Raw genomic sequence first — 12,500 nt, forward strand, 5'->3', positions numbered from 1 at the left:
AGGCAACAATAAGACAAAAACACTGGGCAGAAGCAGACAGAATATTTTTAAATGCTGGGAAATTTCTGTGCCATTGAACAGGGGCAGTCCTGGTAATTAAAGGCTGTCTAAATTCTTATATATATATGTGTGTGTGTGTGTGTGTGTGTGTGTGTATAAAATTCAGAGGAAAAAAATACATTATTTCACCTAAAATAATCATCGGCCTATTGTCAAGTTTTTCCTCCATGTAACTGCTTTTTACTCCAGATGTGACTCTTCCCCTCCGCTCCGTAAATCCTGCTCCAGACTTGAAATCTCTCCGTCCATCTGCGTGTCAGCCTGCGGTGAAACCAACCTTGTTTTTCTACGGCTATTTTTATTATTGTTGTCATTGGTAAACACCAAACATCTGCCTACTAAAGCTGCCTTTCTATTGGATAACAAAACTATCAGTCTTGGCACTTCCGCCCGTTTGGCCGCTCCTGATTGGTGGAGCTCCCTCTTTTTTTTCCTCTTCTTCGCGGCGGTGGGTCGGAGCCGCTGTGTCCCCGGTCTGGCACGTTCCTAGCCAAATTCTCCACGGTGTACAATTGGATCCCCCGTTATTACCAAAATCAACCCCCCCCTCTTCAATCCCCAACAATCAGGATTATATCACCGACTAACGCTCATCTCCAAATCCGCACTAAAGAGTTCAGAAGATGGCGGTGGTTAGCGGGATGTCGGGGTCGGCTGTAGCCCGGCTGGAGGGCCGAGAATTCGAGTATCTGATGAAGAAAAGGTCGGTGACCATCGGACGGAACTCCTCTCAGGGCTCCGTGGATGTGAGCATGGGACATTCAAGCTTCATCTCCCGGCGACACCTCGAGATTTTCACGGCAGGAGAGGACAGCACGGGCACGGGGGACTTCTATCTGCGCTGCCTGGGAAAAAACGGGGTTTTCGTGGATGGGGTGTTCCAGAGAAGAGGGGCTCCACCTCTCCAGCTCCCACGAATGTAAGTTTGAGTTGTAGAGCTTATCTGAAGCATGAACTCGGCGTTTTTGTGTGAGCATGTGTTGTTGTTGTTTTGTTGTCCCGCAGCGGTGTAGCACGTGTTGTCAGCAGCAGCAGGTCTGGAGCATGCTGCCATGGTGGATGGCCACAGCGTCACACCAAACCCCCATATGAAAACAGCAGCTTTAGATAAACGTGGATATATTATCAAAAAACAAAACATGCCCCTCACCAATGACCCCTACATGTTTATAACTCGGATACCTGGTTAATTCGGCACATATGCAGTCAGTAAATAGAGGTTTGTTTTTGTCAAAGCAGCTGTATTTATTCGGCATGGTCCAAAAATCGCATCTCTGCATTTGCGTTTCCCGATACATATCACGATATATAATTTCTGTAAAGAAATAAATGGTTGTCACAATACTAGAGTGATAATCTATGTTTTTATTGTAGTAAAATAAATAATACATGATTGTGCTTTATGATTTGGTAATAATGTGTGATTGAGTTACACTGGACAACACTGCTATTTCCGATTATGATATCCAGAAATGATACCAACCTTAGAGCTCACAGCTGTTTCTTTTTGTCTCAAAAAGTTTATAAAACATCAACCCTGTGGTGCACATTCAAGCTCTAAACTTCATTTTTTTTAGGACAACCTGGGCTTTAAGAATATATCTAGCACAGTAATGTCACTTGAATTTTTAAAAAAGTTGTAGGACTCTAAAGACAAAAGAAAATAACAAATTGGAATTTGAAACTCAGAGATTTTTATTTATAACACACAGAAAACATTAGTGACCAAGCCTTTTCTTTGCACAGACTTGTTCTCCAGTCTCTTTGGGACAAAACAGTGGCAAAATAAAGAATTTATGACTAACAGTTTTCAAAATATCTACAAATTTACAAAGAAAAGTCCATGCGCTTTTTTGCAGTTAGATTCATTTGTGCCATTTCTCTAAGCAGTAGAGACACAACTGGTCGACTGCAACTCCCACAATGTATTGCGGTAAACAACATGGCGATGCCCTGGGCAAAAAGCCAAAGTAAGTGATCGAAAATGGATTAAAACTGGATAAAAAGACGCTTATCAGATTTAACCATGTGGATTCAATCTGTAAAGACCCTGAAAAGTCACCAAAGTTCTGGGCTCGCTAGAACGGCGTCCTTTGGGGCTGCGGAGACATCAAGGACAGCAAACGAACAGCGAGAAAGTCAGCGTTCAGAGGAAAGTGTCTATGACTTATGGTTTAAAAGTTATACGACAACACCGTCCTCAGAGACCCCAGAAAGTCAGCCAAGATCAGGGCTCACTGGAAAATGTCCTGTAAGAGTTACGAATGTATGGAGAACATGATCAGAAAGGCACAACGGAGAGCTTTCAGATAAAAAAACAATTGTCTACAAGGGATGCATGATAATTAGCGGTACGATAAATTATCGGCCGATATCGCATATATTTTACATATTTTAATTATCCCGATAATAAAATACTAACCGATAAAATCCACCGATAATAAAGGCGTTTGCTCTCTTTCTCATGAGACTACACATTCTGAAACAGTAGGTGGCGCTGCAGTACATGACCCGCTGTTAAGCACCAGAGAAGAAGAGGAAGCAGCCTCAATGCTAAGAGGTTAATAGCGGCTAACAGCACCGCAGTACTGGAGGAGTTATTCAGTATTTACGGGGAAGATAACATGACAGTGTTCGCAAAATTTGCCCCGAAAGATCCTGAAGAGTGAAAAACAGTCCTTAAGTTTTAACATCTTTTAACATCTTTTAAGTCACCTAAAAGTAATCATCCTAACGACGTTAAACCAGCGTTAGCTGTGGGCATTAGGACCTAGCCAGCGGCCAATACCAGGCAGACCGCTGACTGAGCAGGCACTGGAGACTGCAGAAAGTTTGTCAGAGCCAAAAGGCAATGCTAATAATGACAAAATCCGTCTGACAGTCTCCTGATCCATCGCTACTTTCATAGACGTATCCCTGCCTGCTCTGTTTGATGTGCTTAGGAACAGAAGTTTAGCCACAGACCACGGTGGACTTTACATTTTTAACCTGTTTCTGATAGGACTTATGCTAGAGCATATTTTTAATCTTTATGTAAAACATCAGCTTTTTAATTCTGACATAAGCAGCAAAAACAAAAAAGAGACCCCCAAAAAACATCTTCATTTGTTAAATATGACAGCCTGTTATCATTTGGTTTTATGTCTGAGTTGACATGAGTCAGCTGAATCCTTGTTTAGATGATTAAAATGTCAGATTTCAACACTTGTCAAGATACATAAATTTATTTCAAGGTCAAAGGGGAGAAACTTTTGTCAGTTGTTTGTGTATGTTGTACTTTGGTACACAAATGTTTAACTATAAAGTCAGAATTGTTTTTGATGTAAACACGAGTGATTTTAGTTAGAATTAGTTATAAATATCTTTGCTCACCATATATTAACCCTTTCTTACCCCAGATGTGCATAAACACATCCAATAAACTTATTTTTTTAAAACAGCAATTGAAAAAAAAAATCGGTTCTTATCGGTTATCGGCCATCAGGAGTAGGAAATTATTGGTTATCGTATCGGTTCAAAAACACACTTATCATGCATCACTAGTGTCTACGACCTACAGTTCAAACGATACCAAGAGATCAGTAAAGGGATGTGCCTGCAGCACGGATCCGTGGGAGCTCTAAGGGTTGAGGAAAGTAACGCTAATCATGATGGTTTTGAAGTGATCATTTTTCACCCCAAAATTATATGAAGCTGCATAAAAATGTGTGAAACCTGACGTTTTGTTTTGAAAATTAAGGGACTGCACTAGAGTTCAATAGTGGGACTATTAGAAACCGGCCTTTTTGCAGGTGTTTTTGGTCAGATAAAATTTCAAGTATTACTTAATACAATAATAACCGGGATGCACTTTGTTGGATTTTCTCTGATCTGCCCATTTTTACAAACATTTTTAGCTGAAATCGATATTTAAATGCAGACGTAAAACTTCAGTCCTTAAAACACACAGTTTAACCTAGGGCTGGGCATTGTTAAGAACCTCACGATTCAATTTGATTTCGATTCTTTAGGTTGTGATTCGATATCGATTCTAATCGATATCGATTTAAATGCTTCAATGTCGATTCAGTTAGAAGTAGAAATACAAAAATAACCTGTTGACAATTTAAATAATTATTTTCATGCCCATGTAAACATATTTGATAAGTCACCTCACATTTTTGAGCAATAAAACATCTGAAAATAAAAATCTGCACTATAATAACTTATTTGTGCATAAGGAGTACAAAAGTAAAAAACATGCCAGTTCTGTATAAACACTGAAAAAGTAAAGTGCATGTAAACTTAAATAATATTTCTGTCCTCTTGGAAATTGTGATAAACCTCACATAACATGGTTATGGTATGTTGTTGTTTGGTTGAGTGCGGCCTCCGTCCATACAACGCGTATCACACGCACAGCGACCCCCACTGGCCAGGAGGTGAATCGATTCAGAGGATTTGCTGAATCGATATTGAATTGGGGGAGGAAATATTGGGATGCATCGATTAATCAGTATTTTTACCCACCCCTAGTTTAACCCGATGAATAAACACATTTCATTCTGTAAAACTCAGTGAAGTTTGAGGAATGATGATGAATGAAGAAGACTTAAGCTGATATAGGTCTGTTGTAGGGCTGGGCAATTAACCCCAAATGAAATTAAATTTACCTTTTTAAAAGTTTTTTGCAGCAGAGACGTTAGCCATTACAAATCAATCATTTTAGTGGCATATTTTGAGAATAATGTACAAAAAAATCAATTTTCCTCATTTTTGTATGTTTTTCTTATTAAATATGAACATTTTATTGAAATGATCACTCCCTTTAATACAACAGGTCATATTCAATTTGCAAAATAAGTCTAAATCACCACAATGAAATATTTTCTGAAAATTGTCCAGCCCTAGTTTAATCTAATATTGTGTCAGTTATAATGTAGAATCAATTATTATTGCTTGCTTTTCTGGGAAAATACATGGGATGAGGAAATTAAGAAAATAATTGCATATTCAATCACAATCACAGTATTGAGTAAAAAAATCAAAATTAGAATATTTTCCTAAGTTGTTCAGCTCTAGTCTGTAGGTACAGCCTAAAACAGTACGAACTTATTAGGCAGAGATTTATTGCTGAAATAGGCAGATTTTTAGGGACAAAATATTCATTGTAAATATCAGCAGAAAATGTTCATATCTGTGTGTATCCGCTGACACCAATGTCATGCCAATGATATCGTGCGTCACTAACTGCAGCCTTTTATGCCATTATATAATCACACAACCTGACAATGAGACTGCAATTAGATTAATTGTGCAGCACTTCTAAAAGCACAGCAACAAAATAAAAGCTGTGGACTCCCGTTGTTGGGAAAATCTTGTTTTTGAGGCAAACAAATGTGCACTAAATTATACAGAAACTTTGACAATATTTGCTCGTATTGAGGTCTTCAAACTTTTCTTACATACCGTGAGTGTCATGACGACCACGTTTAATCAGTGGTTAAAAGAATACAGAAACTTGTTAAATCTTATTATTTTACTGAGAGAGAGGGAGTTCATGGAACTGGTGAGGAGTCTGCTGTTTCTGCTCTCTTTCTAAATGTTGTCAGTTTATTTATGCTATTTTGACAAGGTGTAGGATTTTGCCTGTGATTTTTGATAATAAAACATAATACTTTTATCACTAAGAGAACAAACAAATCTCACCTCCAGACAGTCTTATTTATTTATTCTTTAATAATACCTACATTTCCTTTCCTTTAAGTCACCCAAACACATTGCTGATGTTTAATTTACATTTACCTAAAATACTACTAACCTCACAAAGCAGATGGATACGCCCGTTTCCGTGTTTTGTCTCTGGTGAATCCATCTTGCAAAGCTCCCATCTGAACTGTTTGGGCCTGGTTAGAAAGTGACAGGACCAAACGAGGGGCAGTACTTTTGGGTGCGGGGGGGTCGTGATGTAAGCAAGCAGCAACAAGAGGCCGGTGCAATAATGGCAGAAGATTAGCGTGGATGCTGCTAAAGCGCCAGTTTTATCAGAACTTGATGACATTTCTTCGTTAAAAGAAGAACAAAGAACAAAATGAGTTGTTTTCTTTTCAAAAAATGACAGAAGTTGTGTACTGCAGTGTTTATTTCATCGACTAAAACTATGACTAAAAATGTTTGTCAACAGCCTTTTTTCCATGACAAAAACTAGACTAAGACTAACAAAAATAGATCTGTGATGACTGAAGCTGACAGAAACTAAGTTTAGTTTTCTTCAAGATGACTAAGCTAGACTAAAATGTAATGTAGTTTTTATCAGATATTCAAAATCTGTGATATTTCTCCACTGTGAGTAAATCTGTCAAAAACGATTCATCTGTATCTATTCTTCTTCTCAGCTGTAGACAGCAGGGACCCCAGGTTTGGCAGAGTGCAGAGAACACACTACCATGATTTGGTACCAGATTTAGATAAGAAAATAAATTTTTGGACTAAAAGTAAAGACTAAAATGTGAGGACTTTTATGGACTAAAACTTGATTAAAATGTTTTGGGACTAAAACTAAAATGCATTTCATTTAAAGACTAAAACTAAGACTTAAAATTACAAGTAGCTGCCAAAATTAACACTGGCGTACTGACATGTCTACAGTCGCCATGGTTCACGTTATGCAGTTCTCTATGGAGTTACTCCTTGATAGCGACTATGTCACGTGTTTTGTTGCTCTGATTGGCCCGTAAAGATGTGACAGACAGAATGTCATCCAGTCACACTCTGAGTTTTTTTTTCAAAGGCTCTGCCCTTTCCCAAACGCCGTCTATGAGAGGTTTACCAGATGGATGTGTGTTTCACACATCCATCTGGCGTGCCAGGTTACAGTACTACTAAATCAGCCTCAAATTTCACACACACTGTCATGTGGCATGGTAATGCTCTGACAAATGGCACGTGCCCTCACCGTAACCCAGCGGTTGCGTTTCTGGCCACTGCGCAGTGGAGTGCAGCCCTGAGCGTCTGTAGACGAGAGATGTCAGGAGAATGCACACATGTCCAGCATGAGAGTAAAGGCTGCTTTTAGACTGGCAGCGCATACCGCCACGTCCTTCATACCAGACACCTAGGTTTGCTCCCTGCTGTCTTTCTTCATTGGTTTAATCTCAGTAAAACTCCTGACAAGTGACTTGGGTCAGTGTTTAGCAAAACTGTGCTGGGAAGAATCCAAAATAAAAGTATTCTGAACAATCAGAGGGAGTTTATCCAAATGCTGAACTTGGCTTTTACTTTGAAAAGCACAAACTGGAAGTTTGCTTCTACTGTGTTTATCTTTCCTGTGACACTATGGTAGCCCAGTGTGGAAACAGACAGCTTCACTCATTGTAAACTTTGTTACACAGACATATTTTAATCTGGGTTTTTCTGCGTCACTGAGAAAATGATTGCCAACATTCTACCAATGTGGACGTACATAAAGGATAATTATGGCTCTTTCCTGTCTTTTGGCCAAGAAGTACATCTGGCATGCAGAAAAAAAAATGGTGAGCCCTCTTTTTTCTAGAATCTGAGGGGTGGCGCTCACGTGAGCACCCTGAAAGCTCTGACTAGTTTACCTGAAAACAACAGAAATAAAACTGTGACACCTGCATCTCAGGTGTGCAGTCTGAAACTGGCTTAAAGACTTTTGCTGTACTCCATGGGTGAGTACTGAGGCTGAGCTATCATAAAAGTTTAGATTGAACTGTCATTTGCAGTTTGTGTATTGCAGGGGATGCAGGGTTTCTCTAACCTGAAATATGTGTCAGAACACCTACTTACTATGATTCTATGCAGGAGAGATCTCACTTTTCATGTAATGTACACATTCAAGTGTCAGTTTTTTAGAATAGTTGGCCAAGAATTCTACTTCACCATTTTTTTTTCTTTTTTCATATTAAATTTTCAATACAGTCAAAATCATCACATATTTATTCACTAAATGTTAGGACTTTTATGGACTAAAAGTAGAATAAAATGTGAGGACTTTATGGACTAAAACTAGACTAAAATGTGAGGACTCCTGTGGACTTTTATAGACCAAAATGTGAGGACTCCTGTGGACTTTTATAGACCAAAATGTGAGGACTCCTGTGGACTAAAACTAGACTAAAATGTGAGGACTCCTGTGGACTAAAACTAGACTAAAATGTGAGGACTCCTGTGGACTATATATATATATATATATATATATATATATATATATATATAGTCTGCATGTAATTGATCGTGGTGCATCACCAGGCCTCAATAAAAGCCACCATGCCTTCAGAATTATGATCTGTTTTTGCAGATGTTAACAATATAAATAGTATTGTATGAATGGATCCATATAAACATATAGTCTCTATTTGCACACATTTACATACCATAATAAGAGTTTGAAATTGTAATCATGAAATGTGACACTGCTCTTCAAGTAACTTAATTTTCAACAACCAACACTGGAGTCTCAACCTCCCGTCTGTCATCACACACGTACGGCTGGTAAACTTTACTTTCGCCTAGTTTAGCACTTCTCTGATTATCATGCGATGATTAGCAGTAAACTTAAGTAGATATATTCTTCATCAACCGCGTCTCATGATGGAGATGAGACGCTAGCGATCTAAAAAATGCTCATTGTCGTAAAAACTCCGGCAGAAGTTAAGTTCCGATTCTGTTACGATACGAGACTGGATTAAAAAAAACAGCGATGGACTGTCAGGCATTCATCTAACCGATTATATTTGATTTACTTTGTGTTCTAAATGTCCAATGTCTAAATGAGCAGTTGGGTGTGCGTCTGTGTATGTGTGACAGAGAGGAGAGATAGTTTGTGTGTCCGTCCGTGAGTGCGGGTCAGTCTGACAACAAGCATGAACAAACTAAAGTTAGCTTGTTGAATACGTCAGTGATAAATGTTTGCAAGTTATCATAATATGAATAACTTCAAGAGGCTGAGGCTTACCTGTGGCTCCTCTGGGATGAAATAATTGCAAGAGGACGTAATAAAAGCAGAATCCCACTATAAGAGTGTTTCATTCAAATCATATCTCCAGGCTGTCAAAGCCTTCCCCCACAGTTTCAAAAAAATCCTGGAGGAAACCCTTTGATAAAAATCTGCATTTCGGCTTAAATGATCTCAAAGACATGTGCGTTGTAAAATAGTTTTGGCTTATGTGGCGGTAGCTTTCTAAGTCACAGGCCGTTTTCAGTTGGCCTACTGCATACCAGTAGGCAGTATGTAGCATGTATTGCGTACTGCGTTTGGCAGTAGTATGCAGTATGACTGCCAGTCAGACGTTATTGTGTAGTATGCTTGGCCCGGTTTAGCTGGTTTCCGGTATACAGAAGTACGTCGTACCCTGGTCAATTGCAAACGACGCTACAGTGTTTTCCATCCATTTAGATTCAGAAAAAATCTGGGAAGTGTTTTTATTTGATTTTTCAGGATTTTTATAGCCGTTGTTTTTAGTTTAGCATGTATAGTGCAGTGAAAGGACACGCTTGACAGCACCTTTCCAGCCGTTACAATCTGTCACAACAAAACAAAAACCACAGTGACCTTATTACAACTTATTTCGCTATAGTACATGTTAAAAAGGTAAAGATAAAAAGTAATGGCACTTCCATTTGTAACCGTCAGCCCCTCCGGTGTAAGTTTCACTGCTCTCCGCCATTACGAACTCTGACCCGGCGCTTTGCATTGTGGGTAACAGTAGGCGAAGCAGACTGGTCCGATGCATACTGTGAAATTTTCCCGAATCAGTACGTCATCTGGGTATTTCTGGCACACTGCATACTACATATTGGGCAAATCAGTACGCACTGCTAGTATAGTAGGCGAATTCGAAAACGCCCTCAGTCTTTGGATCAAGGATAGAGTCATACCTGTTCTCCTGTCTACCAGACTACCCGCTTTTTTTGCATTTTGGAATTTCCTGAAGGGGGCAGAGTTAGCTCTGTGCTAGGGTTTACTTACACTTTAGGCACTGCGTATATTTATGTTCCTGAGCTAATGCTGCTGTATGTTTACATACAGAGAGACGTCTGCTGTTTTTGTGTTGCACAGAGAGTCACAAAGGATTACTGGTGATTTTTGGTGTTTCTGGTCTGCAGCGACCTAGTCTACCTCGGTATTCTAAGTGTTTGTTGGGTCTTGAAGCTTGGGTTAGAGTTGTATTTAATTTAATCTGGCTCAGTGTCAGCTTGGCCTCATGTTACCTGTAGGAATGTTTACTCTCTTCAGCTTATTCACAGCCTGTTCTTCTGCCATATTAGCGCCACATTCTCTCAATGAACTGGTGCTGTCCTATCCTGTCTCTAATTCCTCTGCATTCAGGAGAAAATGTCCATGTTGTCACCGGTCCAGGTGATAAATTAATTTAAACCATCAGCAGCTGGTCCAAATATACCCCATTAATACTAAAGTAGACATGTTAGTCATGAAGGGTTACATAATGGTCATGGTGGACTTCCATATTTAAACTGAGTGAGTTTGAATCTTAGTCCTCCTCTCCCGGCCTCTCTTAGACCCCTCAGTCCACCTGTTGCCGGGCAGGAGTCATCTCTACGCGTCAGTGTAAGGACAGGATAATAACCATTAATTCATTCACAGAAAGACAAATATACTCAGCAGGCTTGTACAATTATTTCAGATCAGACATTCTTCTTCACTCCTTTAACTTTAAAGTGTGTTTTAAGGACTGAAATTTTAGGTCTGAACTAGGGCTGCAGTAATAGGTTCTTTTTGTAGTCGAGTACTCTATTGATTCTTCTGTTTGTTTTCTGTCAGGAGAGCTGCTGCTCCTGGTCTCTGGGCAATATTGATCACGCGAGATGATTTTCACCCTGACGAGACATCTCGTGATGTTTTGATCTTGCGAGATCTCATGGCACGAGATCTCACCACACCCCTATTAAATATACAGTGCTCAACAAATTTATTAGACCACCCTAACCCTAACCAAAGTAAGGTTTATGCCACAGCTGCCCTAAATTAACAGCATTGGTAATTACCAAAATCATTTTTGATGTTTCTGCAATGGTTAATACACCAATATGTTTAACCCAAATGATATTTTTAATGCTAAAATAGAATTATTATTGTTATCCATGAATTTTCAGATTTACTGATTTACAAAAAAACTGAAAAAATAGTAAAGCACATTAATATTTCTTGATTAAAATGTCAAATTATAGTTATTTACTGTCATTCCTGAACAGAAAAATGAGTTTTAGTGGTTGAATGTTATGCTTGATTCATTTCTGACTTCTCTGAGAAGCCCAGTGAGCCGGCTCAAATTTGGGTGAATTCAGTTTGAAATTCCTCATTCCTGTTCAAAATGGTAAAACGTGGAGAGCTGACTGAAAATGAAAGAGTCCTCATTAAAGTACTTCATGATGCTGGATGGTCTCTGAGACAGATATGACAGGTGGTCTAATACATTTGTTAAGCACTGTATGTATATATGTGGGTGTGTGTGCGTGAACATCCAAGAAATCCTGTTTAGCCCTCGGCTTTCTGTCCTAGAAAAATTTTGGCCCCCAGGAAAAACTAATTGGGGAACCCCGCTGTAGCCCATTCAGAAAGACCCCAGAAACAGGTGTCACTTGAGGCATTTGGTTTTACAGCATTTGATATGGCTGTTCAAAGTAAAGTAAAAATCTTGCACTGAAAAGTTATGGGGATGGTTGAATATTTGTATGACTACATTATATCTGAGGTAAGTCTTGTAAAAAGTGTTTTGTTTAATAGATTGAAAACATTGAAATTACATGAAAGCAAACTAACAGAAAAACTATTCAAAATCGCCCTCTTCCTTTAAAATGCTATTGGTCTTGAGAATCTTAATAGTGTAGGTGAAAGTCTTTAACAACTTGAATACTTTATTAGAGAACAGTATACTGTGTAAATGCCCTTGGGCTAAGAGCATGTACACAGTGTACTCCTTTTTTACATGAAAACCTTTGGGAAGTGACTGATAGGCAGAAAAAAGGCTCTTACATGTGTGGCATCATGGTGGGTTAATGGTCAGGTAATATGATTTGATGTCAAAAAAAATTTCAGTCAAAAGATTTTTTTTTTTTGCTTTAATCCCTATATAAGTCTATCCATTTAGCTCCATGCACAGCAGAAGTTAGCAAAGAAATCACCTTTTTTTCTGCTTTATGGTTCCAAAACTCCCCTGAAGTTCTGTGGCACCCCCCAGGGGAGGCCCGCCTCACACTGGTGTAGCGCATTACGTCTCTGCTAAATGTATTAAACTGGTAAACTGACACACATTTCATCTCAAAGAAATATTACATGCCTTGGACAAGGAATGAAAACATTACGTATTTCAGGAAAGCTTAAGCGTGATCATTGTACTGTGAAGAAATTGGTGTCTGGAGCACAGATGGGTTTGAGCAGATAAAGACATAATGAGGAAGGTTTCTGACAGACTAATTCA

General features: G+C 38.9%; 1 protein-coding gene across 2 annotated transcripts in view; it reads left to right on the top strand.

Annotated features, from left to right (window-relative positions):
* The first annotated feature begins 511 nt into the window (after positions 1–511).
* The window catches only part of foxk2a (forkhead box K2a), a 38,264-nt gene continuing 26,275 nt past the window's right edge, over positions 512–12,500 (top strand). For both annotated transcript variants that reach the window (XM_041815965.1, XM_041815966.1), the window contains exon 1: positions 512–979. In XM_041815965.1, coding sequence (XP_041671899.1) covers positions 684–979 — 296 coding nt within the window. In that variant the 5' untranslated portion in view covers positions 512–683. The remainder of the gene's footprint in view (positions 980–12,500) is intronic.

The sequence above is a fragment of the Cheilinus undulatus genome, linkage group 20 (assembly GCF_018320785.1).
Source record: "Cheilinus undulatus linkage group 20, ASM1832078v1, whole genome shotgun sequence".
NCBI classification, from domain to species: Eukaryota; Metazoa; Chordata; class Actinopteri; order Labriformes; family Labridae; genus Cheilinus; species Cheilinus undulatus.